The sequence below is a fragment of the Oncorhynchus nerka genome, linkage group LG27 (genome assembly GCF_034236695.1).
Source record: "Oncorhynchus nerka isolate Pitt River linkage group LG27, Oner_Uvic_2.0, whole genome shotgun sequence".
NCBI lineage: Eukaryota > Metazoa > Chordata > Actinopteri > Salmoniformes > Salmonidae > Oncorhynchus > Oncorhynchus nerka.
Genome location: NC_088422.1, coordinates 90,094,237 through 90,113,603, shown reverse-complemented (window position 1 = coordinate 90,113,603; position 19,367 = coordinate 90,094,237). Strand labels below are relative to the sequence as shown.

The 19,367-nt window shown below is 48.1% G+C and overlaps 2 protein-coding genes across 2 annotated transcripts in view; one reads left to right on the top strand and one right to left on the bottom strand.

The window, feature by feature from the left end:
• Positions 1–18,969, bottom strand: part of rcn1 (reticulocalbin 1, EF-hand calcium binding domain) — a 47,767-nt gene extending 28,798 nt beyond the window's left edge. The window contains exon 1 of the mRNA XM_065012276.1: positions 18,698–18,969. Coding sequence (XP_064868348.1) covers positions 18,698–18,954 — 257 coding nt within the window. The 5' untranslated portion in view covers positions 18,955–18,969. The remainder of the gene's footprint in view (positions 1–18,697) is intronic.
• The window catches only part of LOC115115787 (paired box protein Pax-6), a 39,536-nt gene continuing 38,923 nt past the window's right edge, over positions 18,755–19,367 (top strand). The window contains exon 1 of the mRNA XM_065012266.1: positions 18,755–18,844. The gene's annotated coding sequence lies outside the window, so the exon portion shown is untranslated. The remainder of the gene's footprint in view (positions 18,845–19,367) is intronic.

Below are 19,367 nucleotides of genomic sequence, written 5' to 3'. Positions count from 1 at the left end.
ACACACACACACACACACACACACACACACACACACAGCAGAAGGCCTTTGGTTAATATGATTAACAAACGCTATGCTGTGAGACACAGGACATTAGTGTCCAGCAGTAATCCAGTTTTGCGGTTCTCTATCCTTGCCCCATGGCCCTTGCCACATGACCCTTGCCCCATGGCCATTGCCACATGACCCTTGCCCCATGGCCATTGCCACATGACCCTTGCCCCATGGCCCTTTCCCCATGACCGTTGCCCCATGGCCCTTGCCCCATGGCCCTTGCCCCATGGCCCTTTCCCCATGGCCCTTGACCCATGACCCTTGCCCCATGACCCTTTCCCCATGACCCTTGACCCATGGCCCTTGACCCATGACCCTTTCCCCATGGCCCTTGCCCCATGACCCTTGCCACATGACCCTTGACCCATGACCCTTTCCCATGGCCCTTGACCCATGACCCTTGCCACATGACCCTTGACCCATGACCCTTTCCCCATGGCCCTTGACCCATGACCCTTTCCCCATGGCCCTTTCCCCATGACCCTTTCCCCATGGCCCTTGCCCCATGACCCTTGCCCCATGGCCCTTGCCCCATGGCCCTTTCCCCATGGCCCTTTCCCCATGGCCCTTGCCCCATGACCCTTGCCCCATGGCCCTTTCCCCATGGCCCTTGACCCATGACCCTTGACCCATGACCCTTTCCCCATGGCCCTTGCCCCATGACCCTTGACCCATGGCCCTTTCCCCATGGCCCTTGACCCATGACCCTTGACCCATGACCCTTTCCCCATGGCCCTTTCCCCATGGCCCTTTCCCCATGGCCCTTTCCCCATGGCCCTTTCCCCTTGGCCCTTTCCCCATGACCGTTGCCCCATGGCCCTTTCCCCATGGCCCTTTCCCCATGGCCCTTTCCCCATGGCCCTTGCCCCATGACCCTTTCCCCATGACCCTTTCCCCATGACCCTTGCCCCATGGCCCTTGACCCATGACCCATAGCCTAGCTCTTCATCCATCCACATGTGTGTCTGGATGGAGTAAGCACTCCCAGACCCAGGGGACAGCTGGTTAGGATAATTTTGGCTCCCGATTGGCGCAGAGGTCTAAGGCACTGCATCTCAGTGCTAGAGGCGTCGCTACAGACCTTGGTTCAATTCCAGACTGTATCAAAACCAGCCGTGATTGGGAGTCCCATAGGGCAGCGCACAATTGGCCCTGCGTCGTCCGAGTTAGGGTTTAACCGCGGTAGTGTTTAACCATGGTAGGGTTTAACCGAGTTAGGGTTTAGCCGCGGTAGGGTTTAACCGAGTTAGGGTTTAACCACGGTAGGGTTTAACCGAGTTAGGGTTTAACCACGGTAGGGTTTAACCGAGTTAGGGTTTAACCACGGTAGGGTTTAACCGAGTTAGGGTTTAACCGCGGTAGGGTTTAACCGAGTTAGGGTTTAACCGCGGTAGGGTTTAACCGAGTTAGGGTTTAACCGAGTTAGGGTTTAACCACGGTAGGCTGTCATTGGAAATAAGAATTTGTTCTTAACTGACTTGCCCAGTTTAATAAAGGTTAAATACATGTTTTATTTTCTTATTATTGTAATTCTGGGGTTCATTTTCCAGGCCCAAGGGACTTCAGTGGTAGTGTATGCTGGTTTACTTCTCTTGAAAGTAGATTTAATGTCTACCCCAACTGTAGTTACACTGTAGTTACCATGTGCATACAAAGGTATGAAGGACATTTAATGTAACTGGTACCCAGTCTATAACCATCTGGCTATCAAACCCAAATCATATGAGTGACACAAAACTGCAATGGCCCACTGAGCTACCGACAAAGTTATACATCTCAGGGAAAAGAGTTTGACTAACTTTTCCTGCTAGAGCCAACTCTGGAGTGTAGAGGCAACAAGACCTTACAAAAGAGGAATGTGATCTGACTGAACAGTCTAGGGAAAACCATCCCCACTCTCTCACGGTGACCATCCCCACTCTCTCACTGTGACCATCCCCACTCTCTCACTGTGACCATCCCCACTCTCTCACTGTGACCATCCCCACTCTCTCACTGTGACCATCCCCACTCTCTCACTGTGACCATCCCCACTATCTCACTGTGACCATCCCCACTGTCTCACTGTGACCATCCCCACTCTCTCACTGTGACCATCCCCACTCTCTCACTGTGACCATCCCCACTCTCTCACTGTGACCATCCCCACTCTGACCATCACTGTGACCATCCCCACTCTCTCACTGTGACCATCCCCACTCTCTCACTGTGACCATCCCCACTGACCATCCCCACTATCTCTCACTCACTGTGACCATCCCCACCCTCTCACTGTGACCATCCCCACTCTCTCACTGTGACCATCCCCACTCTCTCACTGTGACCATCCCCACTCTCTCACTGTGACCATCCCCACTCTCTCACTGTGACCATCCCCACTGTCTCACTGTGACCATCCACACCCTCTCACTATGACCATTCCCACTCTCTCACTGTGACCATCCCCACTCTCTCACGGTGACCATCCCCACTCTCTCACGGTGACCATCCCCACTCTCTCACTGTGACCATCCCCACTCTCTCACTGTGACCATCCCCACTGTCTCACTGTGACCATCCACACCCTTTCACTATGACCATCCCCACTCTCTCACTGTGACCATCCCCACTCTCTCACTGTGACCATCCCCACTCTCTCACTGTGACCATCCCCACTCTCTCACTGTGACCATCCCCACTGTCTCACTGTGACCATCCCCACTCTCTCACTGTGACCATCCCCACTGTGTCACTGTGACCATCCCCACTCTCTCACTGTGACCATCCCCACTCTCACTGTGACCATCCCCACTCTCTCACTGTGACCATCCCCACTGTCTCACTGTGACCATCCCCACTCTCTCACTGTGACCATCCCCACTCTCTCACTGTGACCATCCCCACTGTCTCACTGTGACCATCCCCACTCTCTCACGGTGACCATCCCCACTCTCTCACTGTGACCATCCCCACTCTCTCACTGTGACCATCCCCACTCTCTCACTGTGACCATCCCCACTCTCTCACTGTGACCATCCCCTCCGTCTCACTGTGACCATCCACACCCTCTCACTGTGACCATCCCCACTCTCTCACTGTGACCATCCCCTCTCACTGACCTCACTGTGACCATCCCCACTCTCTCACTGTGACCATCCCCACTGTCTCACTGTCTCACTGTGACCATCCCCACTCTCTCACTGTGACCATCCCCACTCTCTCACTGTGACCATCCCCACTGTCTCACTGTGACCATCCCCACTCTCTCACTGTGACCATCCCCACTCTCTCACTGTGACCATCCCCACTCTCTCACTGTGACCATCCCCACTGTCTCACTGTGACCATCCCACTGTCTCACTGTGACCATCCCCACTGTCTCACTGTGACCATCACTGTGACCCACTCTCTCACTGTGACCATCCCCACTCTCTCACTGTGACCATCCCCACTGTCTCACTGTGACCATCCCCACTGTCTCACTGTGACCATCCCCACTGTCTCACTGTGACCATCCCCACTGTCTCACTGTGACCATCCCCACTCTCTCACTGTGACCATCCCCACTCTCTCACTGTGACCATCCCCACTCTCTCACTGTGACCACTGTGACCATCCCCACTGTCTCACTGTGACCATCCCCACTCTCTCACTGTGACCATCCCCACTCTCTCACTGTGACCATCCCCACTCTCTCACTGTGACCATCCCCACTCTCTCACTGTGACCATCCCCCCTCACTGTGACCATCCCCACTCTCACTGTGACCATCCCCACTGTCTCACTGTGACCATCCCCACTCTCTCACTGTGACCATCCCCACTGTCTCACTGTGACCATCCCCACTGTCTCACTGTGACCATCCCCACTCTCTCACTGTGACCATCCCCACTGTCTCACTGTGACCATCCCCACTGTCTCACTGTGACCATCCCCACTCTCTCACTGTGACCATCCCCACTCTCTCACTGTGACCATCCCCACTCTCTCACCCTCTCACTATGAGTCCCCCCTACATTTCCCTCCCTCTCTCTCCTGAGCTTTCCTATAGTATATTCCTAATAACTCACTGCCCCAACCATTCCAGATCGATTAATAAACTTCTCAAGACTGCCGCAGGAGAGAAAATAAACCTTTGCTCTCCTTTAATGACGACTGTAAAGCGGAGGCAATCATGGTATCCCTCCCGTGACATTTCCACGTTCCTGTCTGCTCCACTTACCAGAGACAAACGACCGGGAAACGGGCCTCTATAGAGATGAAGCACCCCCCACCCCCACCCCCTCCACCCCAGTCATTACGGCTGTCACCAGGGCCATTTCCATAGTGAAGAATCTGAAACAATAAACGACACCGGGCCCTTTAATAACTGTTAAGGAATCGCATTTGGAAAATTGCATCGAAGCAATAACCTTTTTCTCCCTGTAATTAGATGACAGAGAGGGTCCCGCTTTTAATTAAGCCAGGAATTCATAGTGGAGCAGCCACACGTCAAAGTGCAGATTAGCGCCGCATAGTTCATGGAGCAACCGAAGCGAAATTTGAACAGAGTTGGTCTGGCAGTCGGACCTTCGACTCGCTTCTGCGCTCCGTGATGCATAGATGGTGTTAATCAATGTTACAGCACCTGGACAGCTGGCAGCTATTAGATATGTGTGTGTGTGTGTGTGTGTGTGTGTGTGTGTGTGTGTGTGTGTGTGTGTGTGTGTGTGTGTGTGTGTGTGTGTGTGTGTGTGTGTGTGTGTGTGTGTGTGTGTGTGTGTGTGCGCACCACTTCAAGCAAGAGATTGACGAGTGGGCAAAACCGTAGGACCATGTTTTAGTGCAGTTTCAATAAATGTGGCAATTTATCTGCAGTTTTATAATGGGTCATTATGAAGACCATGAAAAGAAGAGTAACTGTTGTTATACACAGTGGAGACCAACCATTCATTTCACTGTCATCTGTCTAGTAACACTCATTAGGAGACAAGCAAGGATGGACATTATCCAAACATTAAACATAGAATAGAATGGAGTGGAGTTGAATAGGATCTCCTAGACTTTCTTCAGCCATTATACAGATTGCCATTCATTGTCTAGTTTTAGGAAGAAGTGTTCATTCTCTTCTTTGCAGCCTTCTGGCAATTCATTAAAGAGATTCTACAGTACTTTTGTATACTTTTAACCAGTAGTTCTGAAAGTAGGGCTCATGAGGCAAGAGTGGTCCCTGGAAGTTGCGTACTAAGTCACATACGTGCAGATATGTTCACCGCATCATTGCTCTCTCGCTCCCTCTCCTATGTGTGCATCCTGCTAGCTGTCACGCAAATGGCTGAAGCTCATTGGCTAGAACTCGAATTGCTTGGGGGCTGGCCCACGTGGTGGAAAATGTATGGAAAATGGCGCAGCACAGGTTCCTGAAAAAAAGTTGCCTTCAAACTAGGTACTTCGTGGCTAATTGAGGTGAGGCAGTAATTCTGCTCATAGATTGTGTATGTATGAACTACACATTGACACATCCAGTCCAAAGGGGAGGGTTAAAAAATGCTTAGCAGTTGCAGAAGTTTCGGAGCATGTCTTTAATTTAACAAACATGTCCAGTGTGAATCTAAATAATGGTGCCCCACCAACATGCTCTGAGCCAATGGGTATGAAGAGAAAACACCCAACCCACCACACTACACAGCCCCCCAATCTATGCAATCTGGTTTCAGAGTTGGTCATGGGTGCACCTCAGCCACGCTCAAGGTCCTAAACGATATCTTAACCGCCATCGATAAGAAACATTACTGTGCAGCCGTATTCATTGATCTGGCCAAGGCTTTCGACTCTGTCAACCACCGCATCCTCATCGGCAGACTCGACAGCCTTGGTTTCTCAAATGATTGCCTCGCCTGGTTCACCAACTACTTCTCTGATAGAGTTCAGTGTGTCAAATCGGAGGGTCTGCTGTCCGGACCTCTGGCAGTCTCTATGGGGGTGCCACAGGGTTCAATTCTTGGACCGACTCTCTTCTCTGTATACATCAATGAGGTCGCTCTTGCTGCTGGTGAGTCTCTGATCCACCTCTACGCAGACGACACCATTCTGTATACTTCCGGCCCTTCTTTGGACACTGTGTTAACAACCCTCCAGGCAAGCTTCAATGCCATACAACTCTCCTTCCGTGGCCTCCAATTGCTCTTAAATACAAGTAAAACTAAATGCATGCTCTTCAACCGATCGCTACCTGCACCTACCCGCCTGTCCAACATCACTACTCTGGACGGCTCTGACTTAGAATACGTGGACAACTACAAATACTTAGGTGTCTGGTTAGACTGTAAACTCTCCTTCCAGACCCATATCAAACATCTCCAATCCAAAGTTAAATCTAGAATTGGCTTCCTATTTCGCAACAAAGCATCCTTCACTCATGCTGCCAAACATACCCTTGTAAAATTGACCATCCTACCAATCCTCGACTTTGGCGATGTCATTTACAAAATAGCCTCCAATACCCTACTCAACAAATTGGATGCAGTCTATCACAGTGCAATCCGTTTTGTCACCAAAGCCCCATATACTACCCACCATTGCGACCTGTACGCTCTCGTTGGCTGGCCCTCGCTTCATACTCGTCGCCAAACCCACTGGCTCCATGTCATCTACAAGACCCTGCTAGGTAAAGTCCCCCTTATCTCAGCTCGCTGGTCACCATAGCATCTCCCACCTGTAGCACACGCTCCAGCAGGTATATCTCTCTAGTCACCCCCAAAACCAATTCTTTCTTTGGCCGCCTCTCCTTCCAGTTCTCTGCTGCCAATGACTGGAACGAACTACAAAAATCTCTTAAATTGGAAACACTTATCTCCCTCACTAGCTTTAAGCACCAACTGTCAGAGCATCTTACAGATTACTGCACCTGTACATAGCCCACCTATAATTTAGCCCAAACAACTACCTCTTTCCCAACTGTATTTAATTAATTTATTTATTTTGCTCCTTTGCACCCCATTATTTTTATTTCTACTTTGCACATTCTTCCATTGCAATACTACCATTCCAGTGTTTTACTTGCTATATTGTATTTACTTTGCCACCATGGCCTTTTTTGCCTTTACCTCCCTTCTCACCTAATTTGCTCACATTGTATATAGACTTGTTTTTTTTACTGTATTATTGACTGTATGTTTGTTTTACTCCATGTGTAACTCTGTGTCGTTGTATGTGTCGAACTGCTTTGCTTTATCTTGGCCAGGTCGCAATTGTAAATGAGAACTTGTTCTCAACTTGCTTACCTGGTTAAATAAAAATAAATAAAATGAAGAGAATGCACCCAACCCACCACACTACACAGCCCCGACCAACGTGTCACTCTGCTCTGAGCCAATGGGCATGAAGAGAATACACCCAACCCACCACACTACACAGCCCCCACCAACATGCTCTGAGCCAATGGGCATGAAGAGAATGCACCCAACCCACCACACTACACAGCCCCGCACCAACATGCTCTGAGCCAATGGGCATGAAGAGCTGCTGATTTCCTGGCCTGTGTTTATCTGCCATACCAACTACCACATTTGCTGCAGCCAGGAAGGCTGTATGTGTGTGTGTGTGTGTGTGTGTGTGTGTGTGTGTGTGTGTGTGTGTGTGTGTGTGTGTGTGTGTGTGTGTGTGTGTGTGTGTGCGTGCGTGCGTGCGTGCGTGCGTGCGTGCGTGCGTGCGTGCGTGCGTGCGTGCGTGCGTGCGTGTGTTTGTGTGTAAGGGGGGATGGGACACAGATTCAAAAGGGTATGTTTTTATGTCAACGACTGCATGTCCATACGTGTTTTGAATATCCTGCATGGTCTGTCGAACAGCAAACCTCAATTTGTGCAGAGTGGAAAACACTCACAGTCACAATGTGCAGCACAGTATCAACTGATAAGTGTCCGTCTGTGACACTTTTGCAAAAAGAAGTTACTAAACATGACTGATAAATCATTGCAGCAGCAACAACAAGGTGAGACAACGGAGTGAGAAAACACACACCAAACAGAACATAATATACTAGCAGGCCCTGAATGGAGGAGGGCAGCATCTCTCCCACCCAAACCCCTTCTGATACCCTCTGAAAACATCCTGTTAGGGGATGCTGATGTCATCCACCCCTAAACCCCTTGTCCATCCTCCACCCTCCAGGACTCATCTCAATCTCAGACCACAATCCCAGAGGGCTAATGGCAGATTAGGGCGACTGAGTCTTGGAGGAGTTATTATCTTTAGAAGATTAGAAGAGGGTCTGTGACTGCAGCCCTATGGCACCTCCCTCAGCAAAGGTCACACGTCACATGTGTAACCCCTTATGTGTGTGTGTGTGTGTGTGTGTGTGTGTGTGTGTGTGTGTGTGTGTGTGTGTGTGTGTGTGTGTGTGTGTGTGTGTGTGTATGTGCGTAAAGTGTATGTAAGTGCATGCCTGATTGTGTGCAGCGTGTGTAACACTCTGAAGGCTCACACTTTAATTTGTCTATCCCTCCTTTCCATCCCCCTTCTATCTCTCCATCCCCTCCTCTATCTCTCCATCCGCTCCTCTATCTCTCCATCCGCTCCTCTATCTCTCCATCCGCTTCTCTATCTCTCCATCCCCTCCTCTATCCCTCCATCCCCTCCTCTATCTCTCCATCCGCTCCTCTATCTCTCCATCCCCTCCTCTATCTCTCCATCCCCTCCTCTATCTCTCCATCCGCTCCTCTATCTCTCCATCCCCTCCTCTATCTCTCCATCCCCTCCTTTATCTCTCCATCCGCTCCTCTATCTCTCCATCCCCTCCTCTATCTCTCCATCCGCTCCTCTATCTCTCCATCCGCTCCTCTATCTCTCCATCCGCTCCTCTATCTCTCCATCCCCTCCTCTATCTCTCCATCCCCTCCTCTATCTCTCCATCCGCTCCTCTATCTCTCCATCCCCTCCTCTATCTCTCCATCCGCTCCTCTATCTCTCCATCCTCCTCTATCCCTCCTCTCTATCCCTCCATCCCCCTCTCCCCCCTCTCTCTCCATCCCCTCCTCTATTTCTCCATCCCCTCCTCTATCCCTCCATCCCGCCTCTATCCCTCCATCTCCCCTCTCCCTCTCTATCCCTCCACCCCCCTCTATCCCTCCATATCCTCCTCCATCTCTCCATCCCCTCCTCCATCTCTCCATCCCCTCCTCCATCTCCTCCTCTATCTCTCTATCCCTTCCTCTATTTCTCCATCCCCCTCTATCCCTCCATCCCCTCCTCCATATCTCCATCCCCCCTCTTTCCCTCTATCCCTTCCTCTATTTCTCCATCTCCCCCTCTATCCCTCCATCCCCTCTCCTATCTCTCCATCCCCCTCTATCCCTCCATCCCCTCCTATATCTCTCCATCCCCCTCTATCCTTCCATCCCCTCCTTTATCCCTCTATCCCCTCCTCTATCCCTCCATTTCCCCTCTCCCCTCTGTCCCTCCATCCCCTCCTCTATCCCTCCATCTCCCCTCTCCCCTCCATCCCCCTCTATCCCTCCATCTCCCCTCTCCCCCTCTATCCCTCCATCCCCCTCTATCCCTTTATCCCCTCCTCTATCTCTCCCTCCCTCCTCTATCCTCCCATCCTCCTCTATCCCCCATCCCATCCTCTATCCTTTCCTCTATTTCTCCATCTCCCCCTCTTTCCCTCCACCCCCTCCTTTTCCCTATCCCTCCATCCCCTCCTCTCTCTCCATCCCCTCCTCTATCTCTCCATTCACCCTCTATCTCTCCATCCCCCTCTATCCTTCCATCCCCTCCTTTATCCCTCCATCCCCTCCTCTATCCCCCATCTCCCCTCTCCCCCTCTATCCCTCCATCCCCCCCTCTATCCCTCCATCTCCCCTCTCCCCCTCTATCCCTCCATCCCCCCTCTATCCCTTCATCCCCTCCTCTATCTCTCCCTCCCCTCCTCTATCCTCCCATCCCCTCCTCTATCCGCCATCCCCTCCTCTATCCCCCATCCCATCCTCTATCCTTTCCTCTATTTCTCCATCTCCCCCTCTCCCCCTCTTTCCCTCCACCCCCTCCTTTATCCCTCCATCCCCTCCTCTATCTCTCCATCCCCTCCTCTATCTCTCCATTCACCCTCTATCTCTCCATCCCCCTATCTCTCCATCCCCTCCTCTATCGCTCCACCATCTCTCCATCCCCCTCTATCTCGCCATCCCCTTCTCTATCCCTCCACCATCTCTCCATCCCCCCCTATCTCTCCATCCCCTCCTCTATCTCTCCATTCACCCTCTATCTCTCCATCCCCCCCTATCTCTCCATCCCCTTCTCTATCCCTCCACCATCTCTCCATCCCCCTATCTCTCCATCCCCTCCTCTATCTCTCCATTCACCCTCTATCTCTCCATCCCCCTATCTCTCCATCCCCTCCTCTATCTCTCCATTCACCCTCTATCTCTCCATTCCCCCTATCTCTCCATCCCCTCCTTTATCCCTCTATCCCCTCCTCTATCCCTCCATTTCCCCTCTCCCCCTCTATCCCTCCATCCCCTCCTCTATCCCCCATCTCCCCTCTCCCCTCTATCCCTCCATCCCCCCCTCTATCCCTCCATCTCCCCTCCCCTAAAATGATGAAATGACCGCAAAGGAAAAGTTGCCTGGTGCTAAATGCTAACCAGGGGCTAGTATGCTAGATGCTAAATGCTATCTCAGGGGCCCTGGCTGTGGCTGTGCAGTTGTGTCCATCGTGGCTGCACTGATTTGTGGGTCATGGTGTGAGTGACATTATCCTCTGGTCCGTTGGTCCAGTCACTCGGCATTACTAGACGTCCCTCACACCTCTGCCATTTTCTGGGGTCTATATACTGTATGTGTAAACAAGTTCCTCATCCTCACACAGTCCTCCATCTCCTCTCCATTCAGAGTGGTGGCTGTGGATTTGGCTGCAGGAGTTGGAGTCCCTCCCCTGGGCTGCAGAGACACTCCTCTCCCTCTCTCTCCTTGCAGCTGGAGATCCTAGAGCCAGATGCTCTGTCACCCAGCCCTCAGTCCCCTCTCTCTCTCTTCCAGGAGGACAGAGCCCTGAGAGGGGGATGACAAACGCCTCTGCTTCCTCCTACTGACGGGTCTGGACCACCTGACTCCAGCCCAGAGCTGCTCCAACCTCCAGCACAAGATGTTACTCTAATGAAAGTGTGTTGGCCTCTGATGGCTCCATATGTGTTTGTATTGGGAAATATGGCAGGGTGTCTGTGTAGTCGTGTGTGTGTGTGTGTGTGTGTGTGTGCACAAACAGCTGTACCTGTTCTTATCCGTGCCAGGCAGCACCATACCTCTCCCATCTGTCTCTGATAAACACACACACTAACACACACAAACCCACCACACACACTACCACACACACACACTGGACCATGCAACAGACCACATGGCCATCGATGACAAATGTTTTATCCCCTTCTGCACTTTGATCAACTTCAAATACTTCATAGAATCTGTCTTTGCAATGTTGTGTCTAGATGACTGTCTTTTTCCACTCAGCTGTCTTCAACAGACAGACAAAACAACAATGACAAGTGTGGCAACAGTAGCAAGGACCAGAGACATCTCAATTATTGCTCAATTAGTCAAAGCCTTGAAGTTAGCATGCCCGCTGTTGACAAACGTCAAACGCATGTGTGTGTGTGTGTGTGTGTGTGTGTGTGTGTGTGTGTGTGTGTGTGTGTGTGTGTGTGTGTGTTCACCATTCTTAAACTGCCCACATCCATCATGCCATGTCTCTTTGGCAGAGTATGGGAGGCAGACAGCCTGACTAACACACAGTCAGTTAAATTGCCTGTTAAATTGTCCCAGTCCGCAGCTATTTTAGGTGTAGATAAAAACACTGCACTTTAAGCATGCACTTAAAGGCAGAAATCATCAAGTAAATGCCAGCCTCCCCAGAGAGAGATGGAGAGAGAGAGCGAGAGAGAGAGAGAGAGACAGAGAGAGACAGAGAGAGACAGAGAGAGACAGAGAGAGACAGAGAGACAGAGAGACAGAGAGAGAGAGAGAGAGAGAGAGAGAGAGAGAGAGAGAGACAGAGAGAGAGAGAGAGAGAGAGAGAGACACAGAGAGAGAGAGACACAGAGAGAGAGAGACACAGAGAGAGAGTGAGAGAGAGACAGAGACAGAGACAGAGACAGAGACAGAGACAGAGAGAGAGAGAGAGACAGAGACAGAGACAGCGACAGCGACAGAGACAGAGACAGAGACAGAGAGACAGAGAGAGAGAGAGAGAGAGAGAGACAGAGAGAGAGAGACAGAGAGAGAGAGAGAGAGAGAGACAGAGACAGAGACAGAGAGAGAGAGAGACACAGAGAGAGACAGAGAGAGAGAGAGAGAGAGAGAGAGAGAGAGAGAGAGAGAGAGAGAGAGAGAGAGAGAGAGAGAGAGAGAGACAGAGAGAGACAGAGAGACAGAGAGAGACAGAGAGAGAGAGAGAGACAGAGAGAGAGAGAGAGAGAGACAGAGAGACAGAGAGAGAGAGAGAGACAGAGAGAGAGAGAGAGAGAGACAGAGAGAGAGAGAGAGAGAGAGACAGAGAGAGAGAGAGAGAGAGAGACAGAGAGAGAGAGAGAGAGAGAGAGAGAGAGAGAGAGAGAGAGAGAGAGAGAGAGAGAGAGAGACTACCTTGAAATCACAAAGGCCCTACTTTGTATAGAATAATAACTGTTTTAGGTTGTAGGTAATTGGTGGCAATGGGAAGTTATTCTATTATTTTATAATAGTTTATTAGCAGCTGTAACATTTTCTCCATAATGAAGACAGCAATTTACATTCAAAAGTTCAGTACTGGTAACGAATTCCATTTTGCATGAGAAATCCACAGCCATGCATGAATAGGTCGATATCTGATAGGAAACTTAATGAAGTTAGTCATTACAAAGTCCATTAGGCCCACACCTAAAAATAAACTCAAAAGCATAGGAGGGTAAATCAATGAACGGTGTTTTAATATGTCCCGGGTATCTGTATCTGCGCCTGTCCAGTCTTCCGTGTCCACCTCTCAGATGTGCTCATTAGGGGAGAAAATACAGATGAACCTCTCCAATGGCTCTGACATTTCCTTCTCCCAGACCAAATGGGAAAATAATACTCTTTCTTTTAGCATTAGTGTAATTTACAGGATCCGACTTTTGCTCCTTTTGGCTGTTCGACTGTTGAATGAAACATTTTTTTTGTTTTCTCACTGAAGCCTTGCTGTTTCTTTGAAAAGCCAAATTGTCTGGCGCCCATGTGAGACTCTACTAGGTTAATGATCTTATCTATGTTTTAGGTTCTTCATCAGCGCGGAAAATAGGCTACTCATAAAACTGAAGAAATCAAATGAATCCTTTGTTTTGTGAGCTCAAAAAAACGATATATTTCGTCGCGACACCGGTTCGGAGCTGTCCGTTCAGCACCACGTCACATTCCACAAAAGGTTCCACGGAACGCTGAGGTGGACAAAAACCTTTGAATGATAGGCCTACTTTTGCTGTTGTCCTATATGATAACTAACAGGTACACAACACTGTAATTAAGAAAAACATCACTGGCACAAAGTTACCTGTCACCATGAAGCACTGAGTTTTTGTTATTTGTGCAGAAACATTCATTGAAGGTGAGAACGCGTATGACTCTATTTCAGCGCTAGGGGGCAGCCACGCTCCACAAGCAGAACTAAGGGGAAGGTGAAATCACAGGGCTGAGTTTCTTCTGCAAGGTGCAGTGTCCAACGAGTCTGCCTTCCCAGGCCGACTGCATATCATCTCCAATAAACAATGATCATATTCAATTATTAAGAATCTAACAGTTAGTGAGTTCTCAAATCACAATATTTACTCTCTTTTCTTGCCTGCACTTTTTCATAGAAGGCATGCGTAAAGTTACAACTAATATTACTATACTTAAAGACACCTCTGGAGAAAAAGACTCCACGTTATTAAGTTATATTACTGTACTCAAATCAAATCAAATCAAATGTATTTATATAGCCCTTCGTACATCAGCTGATATTTTTTATTTATTTATTTATTTATTTCACCTTTATTTAACCAGGTAAGCAAGTTGAGAACAAGTTCTCATTTACAATTGCGACCTGGCCAAGATAAAGCAAAGCAGTTCGACACATACAACGACACAGAGTTAAAGTGCTGTACAGAAACCCAGCCTAAAACCCCAAACAGCAAGCAATGCAGGTGTAGAAGCACGGTGGCTAGGAAAAACTCCCTAGGAAGAAACCTAGAGAGGAACCAGGCTATGAGGGGTGGCCAGTCCTCTTCTGGCTGTGCCGGGTGGAGATTATAACTGGGATCAGTGCCACTATAATTGATCAGATTGTGAGAGAGCTAACACTGCTTGCAGTACATGTAGTAGGCCCACCTTATAGCTGCACTGGTGGGATGGCAAGATGTGGTTTAACTGTGCAGTTTTCTCAACAGTAGTGAGAGTAGATACACATAAAGCTATGTATCTTCCAACAGCGTTGACTGCAGAACACATTGGTAAACTCGCATATTTGAGCTGCTCCTCTTGATACTAGCCATCCCGGATCTGGGATCGTAAATACAGCCTCAAGCTCATTACCATAACGCAACGTTAACTATTCATGAAAATCGCAAATGAAATGAAATAAATATGCTAGCTCTCAAGCTTAGCCTTTTGTTAACAACACTGTCATCTCAGATTTTCAAAATATGCTTTTCAACCATAGCAAAACAAGCATTTGTGTAAGAGTATTGATAGCTAGCGTAGCATTAAGCCTAGCATTCAGCGGGCAACATTTTCACAAGTGGTGGCAATTGTCTGTTTAAGATTTACTAGCTCTGCACCTTTTCTTCAGCCATTTTTATTTGTCTCCTTTACATATGTATAGAGGGAGGGAAAGGTCTCCCGGGGGAGGAGGACATGGAACTCTCAGCAGGAACAAACTAGGCCAAAAGTTAGTCTGAGGCCGGGGGGATTCATATCATTGTTGTTGGGTCACTGTGTGTGTGTGTGTGTGTGTGTGTGTGTGTGTGTGTGTGTGTGTGTGTGTGTGTGTGTGTGTGTCCAACTTCTATGGCTTTTGGGAAGCGCACTGCAACATCTCCAGCGTGGCGTGACTCTCCATAGTCTGCAGCCGAGTAACAAATTACAGCCGCGGATTCCATGGAGCCCCGGCCTCGCCCCCGGAGTGGTGGTCTCAGTGGATGCCCCGGAGCAGCCGTCAAGGGGTAGGGAAAGGCGAGGGATAGCCTGCGTGTAAATCACCGCCTCAAAGCCCGGAATGGACTTTTCCCTGCCAAGGGAGGAGATCTCCCATTTTGTAAATCTTGATTCATTGTGAAGGGGAAGAGTGAGGAGGTGATTTGTTATAAACGCAACAACGGGGCGTCGGGGTTGGATAAGCTGAAATGCCACTGAAAGCAGTACTTTACTAGGAGTCGGAGTGGGCAGACAGGAGGACAATGTGCGGGGGATTGGTCCATCTGTTCCTCTGACCAGAACAATCAGAGATGGGGCCAGCCTACGATGTAAACATTTTCAACACCATTCTCCGGTATTATTAGGGAGATTGGTAAATCCCCAGCCCAAACAAAATCCCATGTGATTTGCATAAATTAAATGTGTATGATGTTGATAATGGTGCTGATGAAGATGGTGATGATGTTGATACTGGTGATGATGAACATGGTGATAATGGTGATAATGGTGGGGATGATGATAATGGTGATGATGAAGATGTTGATAATGGTGAGGATGAAGACGGTGATGAAGATGATGATGAAGATGATGATGAAAATGGTGATGGTGATAATGGTGATGATGAAGACGGTGATGAAGATGTTGATGATAATAATGGTGATGAAGATGATGATGATGATGATGATGATGATGATGATGATTATTATGATTATGAATAAGACTGTTGGTCATCATCAGCAGCACTGTGCTATATAGTTGTAACCTGGTGAAGTAGACCTGGTTCAGAAATATTTCGTTTTTGTTTAAATGAAAATGCAGGTTTTTAGTCATCACCGTTGGAGCAGAAACGAGACTCAGTACCCTTAATCAACCCAATTCCTTCTTTAATTTAAATGATTTGGAATATTTGTTTCCCTCCACGATACTAAACTGATGCCAAGGCTGAACTCAGGGCATCCGAGCACGTGGCCAATTACACACACAGAGAACGCTCCATGGTTTGAGCCCATCAAATCTGTGTTTCGGCATATTACTCACTGTGTGTGTGTGTGTGTGTGTGTGTGTGTGTGTGTGTGTGTGTGTGTGTGTGTGTGTGTGTGTGTGTGTGTGTGTGTGTGTGTGAGAGAGAGAGAGAGGATTTAAATGACCCAATATATTTGCATTCAAATAATTTGCATTAAAATTCATTTTAGCAAGGATTTTCTCCAAATGATGTTATAGACATACACTTAGAAGATATAGGCCGACAACTGGTCGGTTGATTGAATTGGCTGGCAAATTATAACATTATAAAGGTTATACAAGTATGTACTGTGAGTCATGCAATTGTATTACAGACTACTTGCATTAAGAGAGATTTTCATGTATTAACGAATACCTGAGTTTTTAAATGTACATTCATATTTCATGATAGACCTATCTCATTCGGTCAAAAAGAGATAGGCGAGTTCCTGTTAATAAATGCTAACGCTTTTAGTAAGTTATAAAGTAACACAACCTCGTGTTTCCAACAGATTTACATTGATTAAGATGAGCCATTCATTACGCCTAATAAAACGTGTGGGTTTTCCGTAATGATCATGTTGTAAGTGCCGCTTGTCAGGCGTTCCCTGAGCCTGTTTGGCTCCTCAGATGTTGGGCTTGTGCTCACGCATCACGCTAATGCATTGTGACCGGGGCTCTCTCCTGCGACAAAGCCGTACAGCTGTCCTCAAATCAATAGATGTCAAAGAAATATGAAAACATGCAAGACAGGGAAGTGAATTCCCGACCGCCGCGACTCCCCGCACCGAATGGGAAATGTGCTCCTATTCTCAAGACGGGATTAACCTCTATAGCCCAGCCTACACACAAACTTCTGTACATGATTTCCATGGGATTTTCTCTCAGAAGAAGGACCGTTGCATCTGTTCTGGGGTCCGGTGTCGGCTAGTATTAATTACGGCTCTTCATGTTCTCTGTGGCCTTGAACCACCTTTAATTAAAACCCTGATTAAGGAGACCGATCTAAGACAAGCCTATTACCAGATGGGTTTCAAACAACAATAAACATTTTGGAGGCCTTTATCTGCCGCTGCCTTGGCTTTGCTATGCTGCTCAGCACCCCACCGGTTGATGTCAAAGCAGCGCGCTGAAAGTTGCTTGTAATTACGTGTCTGATTAGCACTCCTTTCTGATTCTTATAGCTTCTTATAGATTTGAAAGGAGTATAAAGGATTGTATGTACAGGTCGTCAAATAAACGTTGTTGCTTTGCTGGGGGCAAACATAGGCCTATGCATAAAGCTGTACTAATACAACAATACGAGAGTTGCTTAAAATCGATCATGAACAGGTCAAGTGTTTTTTCCATTAAGTAGAGGAAAGAGGAACTCATTTACACAAACATACAACTCGCCGCATTGGGGGAAGAACCTGTAAAATGTATTGAAATGCTGTAGCTTTCTTCCCTCATTTCTCAACGAGTTCTTTAATAATTCGATTATAATTTTTTTTACATCGAAGTTATTTAAAATAATGAAATTCATATGAAATATTGAAAGGTTATGAGATTGATTCATAGGCCCATTTATTCTACAGAATAATATATATATGGTGTTTTCATGCAATGAACTTCGACAGGCCCAGCTCTCCAGTATCCATCCTATAAGTCTCACCGCACATTTGTGATTTGTGAAAAAGCCACATCAATAATGCATGATGTTACAGTCTATTCTAGAAAATAGCATATTAGCAAGTTAAAATCCCACACATTATGCATAGTATCTTGCCAATAGTCAAAGTCATTATAGGATGGCGCACGGGCAGAACTATTTCTGCTCTCCTCGTCGCACTTTCATATTCAGAAATGAGGAATTTACAAATCAAAATCAGTTCAATTATCCTCCGAATATTTACTCCAGGATAAAATGTGTCATGCAGACTGAGAGAGGGAGGAAGAAATGCATTCTTGCCTCTCTGAGTCCATTTTCCAGACGGTTTGTCGTCGTTATTGCCTGATTTAGTGTGCTTTGTTTTACATCGCCCAGTTCTCTGTCTGGATTCACAAGCAGCGCCACTGCTGTTTGTTGCCATTTAGAAATATCACCGAGACCCGGGTTGAGTTTGTCACTTTCGGTGTTTTATGTTCCGTCTCCGGCTCGCCCGGAACTACAGGAGACTACGTAGCGCAAAGCTTAATGACCTAAGCCATACACGCGTTTCATTTTTAAAATGCTCACATTTCTGTGACGGCTCTGTTTTGCCACGTTTCAGGAATTGTTTATTGATGGTCCCTATGCACTCCCTATGTCTGTCTGTCTCTCTCTCTCTCTCTCTCTCTGTTCAAGGGCATATGGACAGATGTTTTACCTAGTTGGCTCTGGATTCGAACCAGCGACCTTTCGGTTACTGGCCCAACGCTCTTAACCGCTATGCTACCTGCTGCACACAAACACGCACGAACACTATTGTGGGTGAACTTGGCCTTATTAGTCCCTGAGGTACCAACACACTACAAGTGTAATTACCTTCCTCTGACTGCGTCCTGCAACGCGTCCAGTCGGATCCATATCCAGGCTAATTCTCCTGTGCGCCAGGTGATGTGGTTTGCTGCTTGCCCTGCAGTGACACAGGCAGACAGGGAGGTGCTGGCTGTGAGAGGAACCAAAGGGCAGGTGATTTCATTACTCAAAGCATGTCTTTTTTTACCCCCTCGATTCGCCCGCTCCTCCAGAGCAGAACTGAGCCACAGTAAATCAAGATACTGCGCTAGATTAGAGTTCATCTAAATCTGCCGTAATTGCCATCCTCCCACTCCGACACACACCAGTTTACAAGTAGGTATAACTGTGTGTTTGCTGTCTAATTGTCGGGGTATCATTTGAGGATACACGTGTCCATGCGTGTGCTTCTGTGTCTACAGTGTATACAACGGGAATGTCTGTTATACAATGCAACGTCCAAGGGGAGGTGGCAAGGCAAGGGGAATTCTGATAAATACGGCGATATTGAACGTTTTCTACAAAATTATCAAAAGCTTCAAATTTGAAGAATATGTGTTCATACCTTTCATGTTCCATTCAGTCTTGTGCTCAAACTATGAACATGGGGGAAACTAGGGCATTTAGGTGAGAGGTTGGGGACCGTTCACACTGCAGGGAGATACAGAGGGGTAGATGCCACGTCCTCAGATGATAC